The sequence below is a fragment of the Muntiacus reevesi genome, chromosome 3, assembly GCF_963930625.1.
Source record: "Muntiacus reevesi chromosome 3, mMunRee1.1, whole genome shotgun sequence".
Lineage (NCBI taxonomy): Eukaryota > Metazoa > Chordata > Mammalia > Artiodactyla > Cervidae > Muntiacus > Muntiacus reevesi.
Window position 1 is genome coordinate 13,441,028 of NC_089251.1, and position 19,706 is coordinate 13,460,733.

The following is a 19,706-nucleotide window of genomic DNA, read 5'->3' on the forward strand; positions in this document are numbered from 1 at the left end:
CTGTAGGAGCCAGTAGCCCACGCGGCTCCTCCCTAGCATAGCTTCCAAGGTCCCCGCCAGGGTCACACTAAGTTAAAAGATTCATTACACTCAGGAAAGCCCGGAGCTATGGCTCCTGACCAGGTATTTATGCGAGATGCCAGTAAATGATCATTTTAACCATATGCTCTGTTGTCTAGTCACAGAGCTAACTTTTCCCCCTTTATCAGTTTCCTGGGGAACAGAGCTAGAAAATTAACTCCAGATCAGATCGGTTCTTGGAGGAGGCAGGGTTTTGTCCGAGGACGAGGAGGACTCTTGCAGTCAGAGTTGTTGCACGGTTTTAATGGGATAGCTATTATTTTCTCTGGCTGGCTGCTCATAAAAGATGACTTTTGGGGGACTTCCCTGGTGGTCCAGTGGTTAAGAATCCTTCCAATTCGGGGGATGAAGGTTCAATCCGTGGTTGGGGAACTAAGATCCCACATGCCATGGGGTAACTAAGCCCATGCAGTCTAGAGCCAATGTCGCACAAGAGAGAAGCCCATGAGCTGCGATTAAGAGGCTACATGCTGCACCCGGCACAGCCAAATAAAATAAATAAATAGATAAATATTTTTTTGAAAAAAAGATGACATTTTAATGCCACTACCAGGACTTAACTGTGATATTGGGAGAACAAAATTTGGAAGAAAGCAACTCTTTGAATGAGGGCAGAGTTCCCAAGACATGAATCATCAGATGAGCTTCATTGACGTTTTGCCCATTTGCTCTTGCTTCGTCTGATGGCTGAGAGCAGGAAGGAAGGAGTCACTATAGCTTGACATTTCGGATGCAGATAGAAATACAGGAAAAATTACCTTCAGAGGACGAGTTTCATTAAAGGTGATATAAAAACATTCATTCTAAAGAAGCACGCTAGCCCCATCTCATGTTCCAAGTGCCAGTGATAGGAACATACAATTATCCTCTTTACTAACGCCAGCTAATTAGCTTTAATGACAAAGAAGGCTCTGGAACCTCTAGGCAGGGGACCAGTGCTGCCACACCCTCTGCCCTGTGAAAGACAGCATCCTTAGCGATGATTCCAGAACTGTGCTTGGGTTGGTGTCCACACTTATCTTCCGTCTCTGATACATCCCATTATTCAAATGCTGCATTTCATATGCACTGTGTATTACTTAGAGCAAGTTCCAGTGGACGTGCCAGGCAAGGATAAGCGCTTCACATGCTGAATAAACTGAAAACTTTTGGATACACATATGGAAGTAATTTATTTTGTTCATGTCAGCACGTTAGATTTTAGCCACTTTTCTATGGGCAATTTCCTTCAAGATATGTTATTATATCTTAACTGATGAATTAAGACTTTCACTAAAAATAATCTGATTTAGATAGATCTTTGCCTTAAGAAAGCCCAGAACTGTCAATTCTCGACTTTACAAGCAACGGGTTTTGTTTTTTCTTTTGCTGAGTTGCCGGCTCTGGAACATGTAACAGCACATGGCAGGTGGCGCCTGAGAGCCCACCATGAGGAGGGGACTTTGTCAGAGAAGGAGGGGGCCCGAGGGAGGGATCTCTGGGGCAGCCATCTGCTAATTTCTGGTCTGGGCTAGGGATATAAAGACAAGGACAACAGCGCTTAAAGAGAGAAGTCAAATACAAGATAAGTGCTATGCCAGAGGAAGCTTGGGGTGCTGTGAGAATAAGGAGCAAGGGCACATGACCTGACCCAGATTTGCCTGGGGGGCAGGTGGGGCAAGAGATCCTGGAGAAGAGGATCGCAAGTGTGAACTTGAGCCTCTAGGGCTGGATGGGCCTGACCCCCATGCTAGACAAGGGCGCAGAGGTGGTGCAAAGGTATAGAGTGATTTGCACATTGCTCGTGCAGTGAAGGGCAAGCGGCCCGTGGTCGTTAGAAAGGGTCAAGTGTGATGGGGCAGTGGGAGGTGAGAGGCAGGGACCAAGGTCACGGGGAGTCACTGAGAAATTTCCAAGCTAGAGAGTGGCATGGGGCGGTGTGCAGTTGGAAAGATATTCCAGAGGGGATGCACTGGAGGTGGGGGTGGCAGGGTCGGGGCATGGAGAGGCTGAGAGGAAACAGCTAAGAGGCTACTGTATTTTTCAGAATCTGAAAATGTTGTTTGCTACTTGATGGTTATAGTGTGTTTTTGCCAAGAATTATTGTTATAAATGATACTTGGATTGAGTAGTACCCCCAGCATAGCTCGCATTATGTTTTGTTTTTAATTTGGGTTAACTAGATCCCTGTAGACAGGCCGGAGGATCAGACTGTTACACTTCTGTGTAGCTCCAGTGGGCTGAGACCCCCCACCCACCACTCCCACTGCCCCAGGCTGTGAGACTGCAGTGAGGCAGACAGTAGAACCCAGGCTCAGAAGCAGTGGCAGGAGGCAAGCTTTTGGGTGAGAAGCTCTAGCCTGAGTGAGGGGTATTTCTCACCTGGTAGGGGAATGGCTAGAACAAGGACACCTAAGAACAGACCTTCCTGAGAAGCCCAGGTGGACAGTCAGCCTCAAGAGAACCTGGTAGGACCGCAGGAGCCCAGCCCCAGGGCGCAAGTCACAGGAGGACTTCAGCCTTCGCAGCGGAGGTTTAGGGGCAACATGGGAGGAGGAACATGGGGGACGTTGGGCAAAGGCATCGCTGAGGCAGCCACTCAGTCACCAGGAGCCAAGAACAGGTGACCAACACTTGAGGACAAGCATTGCACCTCAGAGAAATAGCTAAAATCCTCCTTATCTGGCCCTCCCTGGCGGTACAGTGGTTAAGAATCCGCCTGCCAATGCAGGGGACACGGTTTCTATCCCTGGTCTGGGAAGATTCCACATGCCTCGAGCAACTAAGCCCATGCACCACAACTCCTGAAGCCTGTGCACCTAGAATCCATGCTCCACAAGAGAAGTCACTTTAATGAGAAGCCCAGGGACCACAACAGAGTGGCCCCCACTCGCCATAGCTAGAGAAAGCCCGTGAGCAGCAACAAAGACCCAGCACAACCAAAATGAATGGATAAGTAAATTAACTAATTAAAAAATATCCTCCTTATCTAGTTGGAGTACGAAGGAAGGGTCTCAGTGTTAGCAAAGGGGAGCTGGTGGTGGGACCCAGAGCTTCTACCTCAGGTCGGAATGGGTCCCTGCGCCTTGGGCAGGGGTCACAGGTAGGAATCAGGTGCTACAGCTGCCTAGAGAAGGGAGGCAGAGTCTGGAGCCAGCAGGGTCTGGCAATGACCTCCCTCTGTATGTGGTTACTCTGGGAACATACGCTCTGGCCCAGCTAGAAACCCAGCTACTCTTGTCAGCATCTTCCTGAGCGAATGCTGAGTCTGTATCTGACTCTGAGCTGCGGCCCCAGGCAGGGTTGCTAGCAGCTTTCTCCTGGGGCCTAGCAGGGGCTCAGAGACACTTTCCCAAAGCACTGGGTGGAAACGCAGCTTAGAGATGGCAGAGGACCAAAGGGGTCAGCGGTAAGTGGATTGAGGGAGTCTACACTGCTGTCTTCTGGAGACAGGCGTTCAGGCAGGGATAGGGGTGAGCCGTCTACAGCCTGCGGGTCAGAAGCATCTGGGATAAGTAACATCCATGGCTTGTTGGGATGGCTTCTTAAGTTGGATGTTGTTTAGAGAACTACCTGGAGACAGATCCAAGTGTAAACTCAGAAAACCGATATGTTAGCTGGTGTGGTGGGTAGGTGATCCACATGACAAAAGAAGCCATTGGAGATTTCAAATGAGTATTTGTTCAGTTTGCTGGACACTGATTTTTATAAAACTTCTCTGGAGCATTTGAACCATACTCCTGTACTCACAGCCTTCCTATTTGTGTTGTGTGAGTCCTTCCACAGGCTAAGGGATTTCTGCAAGCAAACATTCCCTGCTGTCACATGGCCATTAAAACGGGGAAAACACCCCAGCACTATTTGGCCCATTATGTATTTGCTGTAAGGCGCTGTATTATAGGGAGCTTCCCAGGTGGGAAACCCACCTGCCAGTGCAGGAAACATAGAGACATGGGTTTGATCCCTGGGTTGGGAAGATCTGGTGGATCAGGGCACGGCAACCCACTCCAGTACTCTTGCCTGGAGAATCTCATGGACAGAGGAGCCTGGAGGGTTACAGTCCATAGGGTCGCAAAGAGTCAGACACAACTGAAATGACTTAGCGCATATGCACACTGTCTGTTATAAAGGTTTTTAGTTTAATACTAAAACTAAAACTTGAAATCCAACTATAAAATGCCTCCAAAGAAGTTGGAATTTTGTGTACTTTGTGTTCAGATCCCATGTTTATAACTCAAAACTTCTAATTTTGTGGGGGGAATAAAAGGAAATAGCTATTTTCTGAACTCATACTGATTTCTTAGGAAGTTCCGAAAGTATCCTCAGTGTTTTCTCTAATATCAGAGAATCCAAGTTAGGGCACAGCTTATTAGTACCTTTAAAGCTCCTTTATTTCTTATTTAATCCTTCTCTATTTCCTTCTAAACAAGAAGTAAGAACCTGACATCTTCAAGCTGTTATCTTTTAGATTTTTATTGCTCTTTTTTAATATGCTAAGGGAAGCAAGAAGTAGATTATTAAAACCTTCATTCTCAAGCATTCACCCTTGGCTTCCTGAACAGGGAGTTTAGAGAAACCTCATGCATTCTGACTTTGCCCATTGGAATGTGGTAATTTGGACATGCCAAGTTGACATGGAAATTTGTACTTTCTAGTAAAAATTACTTTGCTGGCAAATTTCAAGTCATTAATGGAATTGTGTAGCCTCTTTTGGGGTGAAGGCCATCTTTAGTGTCCTTTATTTTTTTTTTTTTTTTTTGAGCAGTGATATTTGCTTTAGGAAGTAAGCATGCTAAAGTTTAATTTTTACCTATTTGCCTAAAATTTGCTAAGATATATGCTAAGTTCCTTTTCTTGTCAGCATTTCTAAAGATGTTACAAGGAAAAAAATCTACCATTCTTTTAAAATGTTTTATAAGTGAGACTTTTCTATTCCCTCTGGGCAAATTAATGAGATCTGATCAATGTCAGTGTCAGTACTTAAATAACTGAAGAACTCCTACGGTTTCCATTTTTTCCCCTTAAATTATGCTGTAATATCCTCTCTACTTCCTGTCCTTATTTCAAGGAGACAGATTTTCTGCTGAAAGGTGTATATATTTTTCTACTTTATGCCTTTAATACTCATGAAAGATTAAAACAAAGCAACTTAATTAAGCTTCTCATAATGTAGCCAGAGTCCACTAGATAATATTCTCCAGGGTATAAGATGGAAAGAATCCCAGAGGTATGTGTGGTGGCCCAAAATTAAAGAGGATATTAAGTTTTAAGTGTAAGATATAAATTCTTCTCTTTATTCCTTATCTAGGGGGCTGACAAAGAATGGAATAATAAACTAGGTGGAAACTCATTCTTTCAAATTGATGCTTCATTTTTACAAGGAGGAAAAAAAAGATCTGCCTATTCCCTCAAGTTTTTCATTAATTTGGCAGGTCTTTCCAAACCATGAATCACGGCTGTGGGGAACTACTCATACCTTTTTTTAAAATCCCGCCTGAAAAAGGGAATGTGTCGGGTGGGTGGTTTTAGAAGTCCCCAGTAATGGCTGTTTTATAGCTAGTGGCCCACTGTTGTTGAAACCCCACAACTTCTCTTCTCCCCAGGCATGACGGAGATGGTGCGGAAAATTACACTGAGCAGAGCTGTGAGAATCATGCAGAATCTCTTTCCAGAGGAGTACAACTTCTATCCTCGCTCATGGATTCTGCCTGACGAGTTCCAGCTCTTTGTGGCTCAGGTAGGTAGTACCCCATCCCCATGACCTGTGAATTCTATGACGGCTGCAACTGGATCCTGGGTCACGTGTGCTGGGAGCTGGGGCAAGGGGTCCCTAGAAAGCTGAGACTGGCCCGGGGCGGGGGGTGTCTTAACAGGACATAGCAGATACTGCAGCGATGAGGGCAGCTTGCAGAGTTGAATGGATAGGATGACAGGTAAACTGAGGAAGTGGGTCCTGACACCAGGAGAAAGGCCTGAGGATGGTTATCAGGAGCTAAATCATGGAGTCAGGGCATTTGAAGAGCCAGGGAGACATAGCGGAAGCAGGCAGGTAAGCCCACGAGCGGACTAGGGCTGTTTGGGTGAATCCCAAAAGTGTGGTCTCCCCGGCATCTCGTGGTGTGAAACATGGGAGGTCAGGCTCTGTTTCAAGGCCAGGGAGTAGGTCTGATCAATGGAGGGGGAAACCTTTTAAGTGTTCTGCTTTAATCTTGTTCCAGAATCAATTTTCCTGTGACCCATTCCATATCCAAACACTAAAAAAAAGAAAAACAACTTGAAGTGGTAATTTTGAAAAAGAAGCTTTCCATGGAATGGTGGTTACAGGGGTTTGTAGACATTTCTTAAAATTCTTTAAATTATTAACTTAAAATGGGAGCGTTTGTTGTATGCAAATTAAATTGCGGTTAATTGAGAAATTAAATTTTGGCTGGTCCCCATCCTCACCCCTCAATTTCCCACTTCTGTTGATCTGCTCAGACAATTGTCACTATGTGGAATACCTTTCTGTCCCATTTCTACAACTCTGTATTTAAGAATTCTGCAAGGCTGAGTTTAAATGAGATACCAACTATGTCTTCAAAACCAGATAAGTGAGAGGAGCATTGGTGTCATCCCCAAAAGTCCCTCTTTGTCTTTTTTCCATTAATCCCCATAACCCCTAGTCCAGGTAACCGCTGATCTGCATTCTAGGTTAGTATTGCCTGTTCAAGAAATTTATATAAATGGGATCATACAGTATGTACTTTTTTTTTTGAGAATTATGTTTTTGAGATTCATCCATGTTTGTTGTATCAGTAGTTAGTATTTTTTATTGCTGAATAGTGTTACATGATGAATATAGACCAACTTGTTTATCTATTCACCAATGAATGTTTATCTGGATTTTTTCCAATTTGGAGATATTATAAATAAAGCTGCTATGACTAATCATATACAAGTCATTTTGTGGATCTATGTTTTCATTTCCCTTGGGTAAAACCTAAGAGTGGAATTACTGGATCATATGGTATGTGTGTGTTTAACTTTGTGAGAAATTGCAAAATTATTTTCCAAAGTGGCTGGACCACTCTACACTCTCTCCAGCAGTGCGTGAATTCCATTTGTTCTGTGTCATTACCTGTACTTGGTATAGTTAGTCTTTTGAATTTTAGGCACTCAGGTACATATATAATTGTATCTCTTTATGGTTTTAATTTACACCTCCCCAATGACTAGATATTGAACATCTTTGCACTGTGCTTTTGGGCCATGTGAATATCTTCCTTTTTAGGTGTGTATTCAAACTTCTGCTCATTTTATTAGCATTTTATTTTTAAATTTTAGGTTCTTTCTATACAATTATTTTGTATATGTATTGTGATGTGTATTAATATATTGTGAATATTTTCTCACACTTGTCTTTTCAGTCTTAGACTTGAATTTTCACTTTTTACTTCTGTCTTTGGAAGAGCAAATGTTTTTAATTTTTTAAATTTATTTATTTTTAATTGGAGGATAATTACGTTACAATATTGTATTGGTTTCTGCCAAACATCAACACAAATCAACCATAGGTATTCATATTGGGTTTCCCAGGCGGCTCAGTGGTAAAGAATCCACCTGCCAATGCAGCAGACGCAGGAGTTGTGGGTTCAGTCCCTGGGTCGAGAGGATCCCCTGGAGGAGGAAATGGCAACCCGCTCCAGTATCCTTGCCTGGAGAGTCCCACAGACTGAGGAACCCGGCAGGCTGCAGTCCGTGCGGTCACGAGGGGCCAGGCATGACTGAGCAGACATGCAGTTGCATATGTCCCCTCCCTCCTGAAACTCCCTCCCAACTCCCACTCCATTCCATCCCTCTAGGTTGTCACAGAGCCCTGGATTTGAGCTCCCTGTTTTTAATTTTTGTAACACAGATTGTATCAGTTCTTTTCTTCTATAGTTTGTGCTTCTTGTGTGATGCCTAAGACACTCTTGCCTAACTAAAGGTTGTGAAAACTTTGTTTTGTTTTTTCCAGAAGCTTTGTACTTTTAATCTTATATTTATGCCTGTGATCCTTTTCAAGTTAGTTTTTGCATACAGCATGAGATTAAAATTGAAGTTTACTTTTCCCATGTGGCTATTCAGTTGCTTCATCATTCTTTGCTGAAAGGATTGTCATTTTCCACATTGAATTACCTTGGCATCTTTGTAGTGGCATGACCTTCTCAGTACAGTCTGCCTGGAGACACAGGACGTCAAGATGTCTTAATTCTGGTGATGTTAATTTTGATCACTTAGTTAAGGTAGTATCTACTAAGTTTCTCTCCTGTACAGTTAATATTTTTCCTTTGTAATCATTAAGTATCTTGTGGGGAGATATTTTGAGACTGCAGATAGCCTATTAGTCTCATACTTAAAAAAAAAAAAAAGAGCCCTAATTAAGGTACAGTTAAACTGCAAATATTTAAAGTGTGCAGTTTGATATGTTTTGATATATGTAAAAATGTGTAAAACCATCATCACAACCAAGATAATGAACACATCCATCACCCCAAACTGTTTTGTCATGTCCTATTGTAATCCTTTCGTTCTTCTCCTCCCTGCCTTCTACCTCCCATCGCCAGGCAACCATGGGTGTGTCTTCCATCAAGATTAGTTTGTACTTTCTAGAATTTTCTATAAATGGAATCATACAGAGATACTTTTCTGTATGTGTTTTGGGGGTGGGAGAATCTGGCTTTTTTTCACTCAGCCTAATTATTTTGAGATTCATCATGTTATAGTTTCATCAATAATTAATTCCTTCTTATTAAGCGAAAGTGAAAGTATTAGGCCCTCGGTCATGTCTGACTCTTTGCAACCCCGTGAATGGTAGCCCACCAGGCTCCTCTGTCCGTGGGATTCTCCAGGCAAGAATACTGGAGTGGGTTGCCGTTCCCTTCTCCAGGAGATCTTCCTGACCCAGGGATCAAACCTGGCTCTCCTGCAATGCAGGCAGATTCTTTACTATCTGAGCCACCAGGGAAACCCTCTTGTTAGTAAAGAGTATTCTATCAAATGTATTTACTACAGCTTGTTTATACCTTCAATTGCTGATGAATATTTTTATTGATTCCAGGTGTCGGATGTTACAGAATCTTACAAATAAATATACTATGAACATTCCTGTATAAGTGTTTGTGTGTAGACATATGTTTTAATTTCTTTTGAATTAAAGGGTAGGAATAGAATGTCTGGATCACAGAGTAGGTGTCCATTTAATTTTAAAGAAATTACCCATTGTTTTCCAAAGAAGGTTGTGCCATTTTGTATTCCCAACAGCAACATATGATAATTCTAATTCTTCCACATCCTTGCAAACACTTGGTAATAGTCAGTCTTTTTAATTTCAGCCGTCCTGACAGGTGTGCAGTGGTTTCTCATTAGTTTTAATTTGTATTTCCCTAATTATTGATGATTCTGTGCATCTGTTCATGTGCTTATTTGTAATCCAAATATATACTTTGATGAAATATCTAGTCACATCTTTCACTCATTTTAAGAACTGAGTTATTTTTACTATTAAATTTTGAGAGTTCTTTGTATATTTTAAACACATGTGTTTATCAGCTTTACCAATTACAAGTACTTTCTCTCAGTTTGTGCCTTGTCTTTTCATCCTTTTAACAGCATCTTTTGAAAAGCAAGTTCTAAAATCTGATGAATCAGTTGATTGACTTTTTCCCTTATGGATCATGACCCTTTGGTGTCATGTATCAGGAATCTTTATCTAACCCAAGTTCACAAAGATATTCTCTTATGTTTTGTCTCCAAGTTTATAGTTTTAAGTTTAGGTCTATGATTTGTTTCGAGTTAGTTTTTTAATATGATGTGAGATATGTATTCACTTTTTTCTTTAACATGAGATATCCAACAGCTTCAGAAACATTTGATAAGAATACTAACCTTTCCCCCCATTGCTTTTGCATGTAGGTTGAAAAGTTGCTTAAGCATGTGTGGCTATATTTCCGAATTCTCTATTCTGTTCTATCAATGTGTTTGTCAATCTTTAAAGCCAATACCTCACTGTCAAACAAAGATGTTGCAAAAAAGAAAAAATAAAACTACAGACCAATATTCCTCATGAATATAGATTCAGACATACCAAATGAAATTTCAGTAAGTCAGAGTCAATCATATATAAAAAGGATAATATATCATGACGAAGTAGAATTTGCCTTAGGAATGCACGCTTTGTTTAACATTTACAAATCAATTTCTTTAACAGACATAGGCTATTCATATTATCTAGCCTTGAATAAGCATTGACAGTTTGTATCTTTCAAGGAATTTGTCCTTTTTGTCTGTTTTCGCTTTTATTGTCATAAAGTCATCATCATATTACCTTTTATCCTTTTACTGTCTGCAGAATTTTTACTGATGTCAGTTCTAATTCCTAACGTTTGTAATCTATGTTCTTTCTTTTTTCCTCATCAGTGTGGGTAGAAATATATCAGTTTTATTTACTTCCTCTGTTAGCTTGTAGTTTTAATTCTTTTTTTTTAATTTTGGTGGTTCCTTTAAGATTTATGGTATATATCTTTAACTTATGACAATCTATTTTTTAAGTGATACTGTATCATTTTACTTATAGTATGAGAACATTATAATACTATACTCCCACCTTCCCATTCTTGGCTTTTATGCTTTAATGTCATACAGTTTACCTTTACATATATTATGGACCCAATAATAAATTATTATTATTTTTGTTTTAACAATCTATTGTATTTTAAAGAGATTTAAATAACAACAAGAAAAAAATCATATATGTACTCATATGGTTACCATTTCCAGTGGTTTTTATTCCTTTATGTTCAGTTCAATTCAGTTCACTCAGTCATGTCCAACTCTTTGTGACCCCATGGACTGCAGCATGCCAGGCCTCCCTGTTCATCGCCAACTCCTGGAGTTTACTCAAATTCATGTCCATTGGGTCGGTGATGCCATCCAGCCATCTCATCCTCTGTCATCCCCGTTTCCTCCTGCCTTCAATCTTTCCCAGCATCAGGGTCTTTTCAAATGGGTCAGTTCTTTGCATCAGGTGGCCAAAGTATTGGAGTTTGTAGATTCACATTTCTGTTTGGTATAATTTTTCTTTAGTCTAAAGAGCTTCCCTTAGTACTTTTTGTGTTAAGGAATCTTTTGGTGATGAATCCTTACAATATTTGTGTTTGTTAAAGTTTATTTTGCTTTTGACTTTGAGAGATATTTTCTCTAGGTATAGAATTCTTGGTTGACATTTTATTCTTTCAGTGCTTTTAATATATTACTCTTCTGTCTTCTTGCTTGTATTGCTTCTGACAAGAAATCTTTTTTCATTTTTATCTTTGATCTTCTGTATATAATGTGTCCTTTTTCTCTGGTTTTCATTGGTTTTTCTCTGCATTATGACTCATACTTTCTTGCCTCTTTTTGTGCTTGATAACTTTTAGCTGGATGCCAGATGTGGTAAATCTTACCTTATTGGGATGTTGGATATTTTTGTATTCTCATAAATATTCTTGAACTTTGTTGTGCAATCCAGTTAAGTTACATGGAAATAGGTTTGGAGTCTTGTTTTCAAAGTTTGCTAGGCAGGACTGGAGTAGTGCTCCATCTCAGGCTAGTTATTCCTCGTCACTGAGGCAAGAATCCTATGTGGACTCCACTCAATACTCTGTGCATCATGGTGTTTTCCAGTCTGGTCAGTAGAAACAGACTCTATTCCAGGTTCTGTGTGGTTCCAGGAACTGTTACCTCAAATCCTCTTTCCCTGGCCTCAGGTGGTTTCCACTCTTGTAGGCACTGATCTGTACTCAGCTAAATATACAAGGGAGACCCTTGGTGGATCCCCAGATCTCGGTGGATCTCTCTTTGTGCAGAAGTCTCTCCAGTACTCTTCCCTGAGAACTCTTGCTGCCTTAACTTCCCTGACTCATAGTTTCATTTCCTCAACCCAGACTGTCCGCTGGACTCCACTGGAGTTCTCTCTCTTTGTGCCACAGCTCAGAATCTCTCACAAGACAGTAAACTGGGACAATCACATCGTTTGACGCCCATCTCTCAGCAATCTTCTTTGTCGCTTGGTGTCCCAGTGCCTTGAAAATCATTGTTTAATGTATTTTCTCCATTTTTTTTTTTTTTTTTGGTTGTTTCAGGTGGAAGAAGCTAAAGGTGCTTAGAAGAGGATAGTTCTCTAATATAAAGGAGGATTTCTTTGTCCTCTAAAATAACACAGATTTAGAATCTGCTGTTTGGGGTAGTAAGGCAGAGTAAGACTATTACAGCCCCCCACCCCTCCCCACACACACACCATTGCTGTTTACTGGAAAGCCCTGCCCCGTGGTCACTTATTCCTCACACGGTCCCAGGCAAGTCCCTCCTCTTTTCAGTCCCATTTCTCCATCTGCTGCTGTGTGGGGAAGTGCCTCTATAACTTCAGAATGATGATGGCATTCAGTGAATATTTGTTGATGAAATGCTTTTTTGGTGGCAAACCTGGTAAAACTCCTTGCATTCTTATTTTAAAATTGCATTTGTTTTAAGACAAAGCAATGTATTCATATTGAGAATTCAAATAATATAAGATATATAAATTAAACGTGGAAAAATGTCCCTCCCCTTAGAAATTACTGGACATGTAGTGTGTAACCTTCCAGCTTCTCCTATGTGTAAACACACGCTGTAACACACACAGCCTTGTTTCTGTAACACGTGGGACTGCAGTATATATTCTCTTCTCTAGCCTGCCTTTTCCCCACTGAATATGTTTGAGGCATCTTCCCATGTTACTACCACATAATATTCCATTGTACGAATGCACCCTAACTTTTAAAAGCATTCCCCTGTTGATGAATGTGATATATTTCTCATATTTTTGGGTTCAACCTGAGGGAAACACCCTCCTACAGGTATTTTTATACACCTGCACCAGCATTTCCTTCAAATAGAAATCTCAAAATGGTATTGCTGTGTTAAAGGCTATGTACACTGACATTTTGAGTACATCATGAGAAACGCTGGGCTGGAAGAAGCACAAGCTGGAATCAAGATTGCCGGAAGAAATATCAATAACCTCAGATATGCAGATGACACCACCCTTATGGCAGAAAGTGAAGAGGAACTAAAAAGCCTCTTGATGAAAGTGAAAGAGGAGAGTGAAAAAGTTGGCTTAAAGCTTAACATTCAGAAAACTAAGATCATGGCATCTGGTCCCATCACCTCATGGGAAATAGATGTGGAGACAGTGGAAACAGTGTCAGACTTTATTTTTGGGGGCTCCAAAATCACTGCAGATGGTGACTGCAACCATGAAATTAAAAGATGCTTACTCCTTGGAAGGAAAGTTATGACCAACCTGGATAGCGTATTAAAAGGCAGAGACATTACTTTGCCAACAAAGGTCCGTCTGGTCAAGGCTATGGTTTTTCCAGTGGTCATGTATGGATGTGAGAGTTGGACTGTGAAGAAAGCTGAGTGCCGAAAAATTGATGCTTTTGAACTGTGGTGTTGGAGAAGACTCTTGAGAGTCCCTTGGACTGCAAGGAGATCCAACCAGTCCATCCTAGAGGAGCTCAGTCCTGGCTGCTCATTGGAAGGACTGATGCTGAAGCTGAAACTGCAATACTTTGGCCACCTCATGCAAAGAGTTGACTCATTGGAAAAGACCCTGTTGCTGGGAGGGATTGGGGGCGGGAGGAGAAGGGGATGACAGAGGATGAGATGGCTGGATGGCATCACTGACTCGATGGGCATGAGTTTGAGTAAACTCCAGGAGTTGGTAATGGACAGGGAGGCCTGGCGTGCTACGATTCATGGGGTCGCAAAGAGTCGGACATGACTGAGCGGCTGAACTGAACTGAACTGAACTGAACTGAACACCGACATTTGGGGCTTCCCAGGTGGCTCTATGGTTAAGAACCTGCCTACCAATGCAGGAGACCTGTGTTCAATCCCTTGGTCAGGAAGATCCCCTGGAGGAGGGCATGGCAACCCACTCAGTATTCTTGCCTGGAGAATCCCATGGACAGAGGAGCCTGGCGGGCTACAGTCTATGGAGTCACAGAGAGTCAGACATGCCTGAAGTGACTTAGCATGCATGCACGCACACTTACATCTGTGACATATAGAGTCAAACGTGAGGCTTCATTAACTGCACACTTAATTGTGAGGGTAAACAGTGTCTTTCCAGTGCCTAGGAAGTGAGTCCTGAGAGGTGTGATTGTGTGCGGGGTGTTGCTTTGGGATTCCTGCCAACAACAGGAAGAGATGTGCGTAGTTGTAAAGCCTTCTAAAACCTGGCAATTTGTGGGTATTTTATTTCTCCCACTAATTAGGGTTAAATTAACTTTGTTCATGAGAGGGGTGAGATCCCTACCTCCCCCTCCCCAGCCCTGCCCTGCAATCCGTTTGCAAAACCGGTACCCAAATACCATCAGCAAGCGGCACTAGGCAGAAGAAAGTAGGATTCTCAGTGGAAATTTTTGGGAAGTCTAGAGGAGGATGCTGGCTTTCTTTCCAATTTGCGCAGATGGCCAATAAAAAAAAAATCCTTGGAGTTTATTTTGCATATGGTCTTCCATCTGGGTATTTGAGAAAAGTACAGTTTTGTTATCACAACAGCATTTATTATGGCAAAGGAGTTTGCATTTCGTTGCAGAAGAATTTTTCAGCAAACCAAGCCCCCAAACCTGTGCAATAATGTTTTGCAGTTTCTTGGAGGGAGCCAGAGAATATGGGGTCCTTCCATTTTCCTCTCTGGCTCCATCCTCAGTTAGCTTTTATTGATTCAGCTCCTCGAGGCCGAATGAAATGCATTCTTTGCAAAAAAATCCCCCAGAGAACAATGTTCTCCATTGGGTTTAGGAACTCAGAAAATGTGGAGTTGTAAGTGGGTCAGAGTCAAGGCGGAAAGAAAACCTGCAATGCGGAGCTTATATTCCTTGTCCTGATTCCACGCTTATCAAAGAACCTTCTGGTGAGTTGATGGCTTGAATCATTTCCCTTCATACACACAAGATGCTGATATGGCTGACTTTGGGCCACCTGATGGTTTACCCAAAGGATGAAGCTTGAACTCCTGCACCTGCCATGTAGAGCCCCTCCCACCTCTGCCGCCTTAGCTTGCCCCATTTCTGACCTCTTCCTCAGTCTCCTTCCATATTTGACTTTAAAACAAAAATTACTTATTTATTTATTTATTTACTGCGCTGGGTCTTTGTTGCTACACGCAGGTTTTCTCTAGATGCGGTGAGCAGGGGCTACCCTCTAGTTGTGGTGTGTGGGCTTCTCATTGTGGTGGCTTCTCTTGTTGCTCGGGCTGTTGCAAGCTGACTTAAGTAGTTCTGGTGCACCGGCTTAATTGCCCTGCAGCGTGTGGAATCTTCCTGGACCGGGGGTGGAACCTGTGTCTCCTGCATTGGCAGGCAGATTCCTAACCACTGGACCATCAGGGAAGTCCCATATTCAACTTTTGTGGGCCCTCAGCAGCACCCTAGCCTCAGCTTTCTCTGTCCTCCCTGGGTCTGAAACACTTGCTCCCACCTCCAAGGCTGCCTTCTTTCACTGACATGTTTTGCTAAATCTTCAGACCCCTGCTTACCTTTTACCTTCTCTATAAAACCTACTCCGTGCCCCGCCACAGCTGTGGGTATACTTTTGTTTTCCTCCTTTTTATGGTCCTTACGTCTGTCACACTGCTTAGTGACCACGCGTCTAATTATCTTTATCTCCTGCTCTAAGGACCACAGGAGCAGCGAGTAACTGGATTCATCTTATTTACATTTGTGTCCCTGTTGCCTATCCCAGGGCCTGCGCACAGCTGGAACTCGAGTATATTTGCTAAATTGAACTGCAGATTAATGTGCAGACACTCTGGTTTAAAAGTTTTGTCTCTTGTGACTTTAGTCATCAAAAGTTAGCTTCTCTGCAGCCAAGGGTATCAGCATGACCCAGCCTGTCAACTTCACAGGAGGGCAGGCCTGACTTGAGCTGTGAAGAACTCACCAAAATGATGCCAGCCAGTGAGGGCGTTGGGTGGTCGGTGATGCCCCTGTGATGTCCCAACCTCCATCCATATCCAGAGCTCTCACGCATCCTCAACAAGCTTGAGAGCTGACACGGAGGCCAGAATGCCTTCTGCTGGTGCAGCACGGCATCCTGGGAGGCTGAAGCAGTGGCCCAGGGTCATGTGTAACCAGTGAAAGATGAGAGACGGAAGCCAGGGGACTCCAGCTGTCAGAAGAAGGCAGATGATTCAGGGCTGCTAGCAGAGACTCTGTAGGAGCCTTGTCTTCACCTCCCCATCTGCTTCAAGTTTTATTTTCTTTGTTGCCCAGAATAGAACTTCACCTCCTGCTTAGATCTGTCCTGCTGTTCTTGTGCCCCCTCACTTAACAGCTCAATTTGTTTATTGGAGAAATGGTATCATCTGAAACTCAAGATGCTGCTCCTCTCTGGACGAACATCCTTAGGTCCTGCTCACCAGGAAGTCCTTGTGAATAGCCCAGGGGACAACTGGCATCTGTGCAGGGCTTTGCTGTTTACCAAATGCCTTTTATAGACTTCACCTTTTTTCCTCCTCACTAAATTTGGGGAGGTATTGCTACCTCCGATTTACAGATAGGAAATAGAGATTCAGAATTGAAAGTACTTGCTCATGGCTGTACAATGACTCTACAATTGTTAGTACCCTCAGATCTCTGACTTGGTTTAGTTCAATCATTTTCTGAGACCGGCTCGGTATGCTAGGAATACAAAACAAGTTAGATGTATCCTTGCCTTTGTGATTCTGATATTAGAAGGGTGATCACTCATTCATTCAGACATTTTTGGGGGTCCAGATCTCATTTTCTTTCCACTGCATCATGTTTTATTCATCATCTTATTGATGAGGGAGCTGAAAATCAGGGGGTAGGTAACTTGCCCAGAGTCACATGGCCTACAGGTATGTGTAGCTATGACTGAGACCTATGCCTTCTGACTGTCCCAGTTTCCTTTAATGAACAAATATTTACTGATTCTCTTTTATGGGTCCAACACTGGTGGACTAGAGAGTCAAAGCTGAAAACTGAGGGTCTCTGCTTAAAAGGGAGGGTTCTGCTTAACAGAGGAGATAGATGGTCCAAGCTGATAAAGACTGTGATGGAATTAAGTGCAAGGTGTTATGGGAACCAGAGTAACACGCAGTGGGAAAGATGGGGAAATGGAGGACATCAGGAAATGCTCCTATATGATCTCTTAATGTGGGATGAAATGCTGGACCAGAGTCAGGACACCTGGGCTCAATTCTTGGCTCCCCTCTTTATTTTTCTTCCCCCTTCCAGCTTTATTGAGATGTAACTGACATATAACATTGTGTAAGTTTAAGATGTACGACACGATGATTTGGTTCACATATATATTGTGAAATGATGGCCACAATAAAGTTAGTTAGCATATCCATCACCTCCCATAATTAGTTTTTTTTTGTGGTGAGAATATTTAACATCTACTCTCTTAGCAATTTTCAGGTATATAATACAGCACTGTTAACTAAAGTCACCACGCTGTACATTAGCTCCCCAGAACTTTCTCATCTTATAACTGGAAGTTTGCACGTTTTGACCAACATCTGCCCATTTTCCTCATCCCCCAGCCCCTGGCAACCATTATTTTATTCTCTGTTTCTATAAATTTGACTTCACATTTAAGTGACATCATCCAACATTTGTCTTTCTCACTATCCAAATAACACAATATTTGTATTATCTCACTTAGCATAATGCCCTCAAGGTCCATCCAGGTTGTTGCAAATGGAAGGATTTCCTTCTTTTTCGTGGCTGAACAATATTCCTCTGTGTGTTTGGGGGTGTGTGTGAGTGTGTATGTACAAAACTCTAACAAGGATACATATCTATACCTATATATCAGATTTTCTTTATCTGTTCACTTATTGAGTGACATTTAAGGCTGTTTTCATGTTGGTTATTGTGACTAATGCTACAGTGAGCATGGTGATGCATATAACCTTTCAAGATACTGATTCTAATTCATTCAGATATATACTCAGGAGTTGGGATAGCTGAATCATATGGTAGTTCTTTTTTTTAAAATTTTTTGAGGAACCTCTATGCTATTTTCCATAGTGACTGTATCAACTTACATTCTCACCCAGAGGTGTGAGGTGGCCTCTCACTGTGGTTTCGATTTATATTTCTTTGATGATTAGTGATGCTGAGCAGCTTCTCATATTCCTTTTGGTCACATGTATGTCATTTGTTTGGAAAAATGTCCGTTCAAGTCCTCTGTCCATTTTAAAATTGGATTATTTGGGTTTTTTGGGGTTTTTTTGCTATTGAGTTCTATGAGTTCCTTATGTAATTTGGATATTCACCCCTCGCCTGGTATATGGCATGCAAATGTTTCCTCCCGTTTCCTAGGCTGCCTTTTCATTTTATTATTCTCTGCTGTGTGGAAGCATTCTAGTTTGCTATATTTCCACTTGTTGATTTTTGCTTCTGTTACTTGTGCTTTTGGTGTCATATCCTGGTGCCACCCCTTAACTGATTCTGGGAATCTGGCCAAATCATCTGTCTCCTCGTCTCCGAGGCTTCTGTGCTTCATCTGCAAGAGGAGATGATTGTTCAGCATCTCTGGGTCCCTTCCAGTTTGAATCTTCTATGATTCAGTGAGTGTGGCTTTCCTGGACATCCATGAAACTCCCTGCTGGAGTTAACATTCTGCACAAATTTTTGCTGCCCGGGTTTCAGTTGGCCTTATGTAGTCAATCATCTTCTTGCTAATGCCGGCCCATTGTAGCCTGGGGTGTGAAGTGCAGCTGATGAAGGTGGACCTACAGTTGCTTCTGGACCTGCCCTTCAAGGCTGGCTGAGCCCCACCCCTGGCCCCCAGCCCCCGGCGCCCAGGGCAGTGACAGTCCCCTTACCTGCACCCGCCTCCTCCTAGGAGAGTGACTGAAGCCGTGTCTGCACCTTCCTTCCAGAGTCGTCCTGTGGTCTGGGCAAATATTGGCTAAGCCAACACATCCTTCCTTTTGGTTCCCTCCAATGCCCATTCAGAAAGATTCACACCCACCCAGGCTCTCCGCCATCGTGGGTATTTCTTTGGCTGGGGATTCCCTTCTTAAGCTTGTCTACTTGACAAGTTCTTACTGAGTTTCCCTGTGTCAGAGGTGATGTGAACAAATCTATGAAGACTTTTTCTGCTAAATCCTTTCCCCCTCCCTTCCCCCTTCCCTGCTGCTCTGACCCGGGGACCGTTCCTCTGAGCCTCAATCCTACCTCAGTGTTGGGACCCCAAACTCAGCATTTTCTTTCAGTGATCCTGGTTGAGAGTGAGGCAAAGGTTTGGGGTCAGTATGGAACTAGGTTAAAACTCTTCTTTCATCACTTTCTCCATATACACCTTGGATAAGTCAGTCCCTCTGAGCCTCGGTTTCCTCGCCTTGGTAGACCAGAGGAATGCTATGAGAACCCTGTACCCCTCGGTGAATGGACCTTGACTTATCTGCTGCCCCTGTTAGACTGGGGGGCCCGGGGAGCTGGAACCTGGTTATGTTCACCTCCATCTCCCCAAAATCCAGCACAAAGAGGACCTGCAGGCATTTGAAATGAATGAACGCTGAAAAAGGTTCTGCAGTCTTCAGATGGAAATTTAAGCTGGAA

General features: G+C 42.6%; 1 protein-coding gene across 1 annotated transcript in view; it reads left to right on the top strand.

The window, feature by feature from the left end:
* Positions 1-19,706, top strand: part of TTLL11 (tubulin tyrosine ligase like 11) — a 261,722-nt gene that overhangs the window by 53,806 nt on the left and 188,210 nt on the right. Inside the window, exon 3 of the mRNA XM_065928526.1 lies at positions 5,664-5,797. Within this exon, the coding sequence (XP_065784598.1) occupies positions 5,664-5,797 (134 nt within the window). The remainder of the gene's footprint in view (positions 1-5,663; positions 5,798-19,706) is intronic.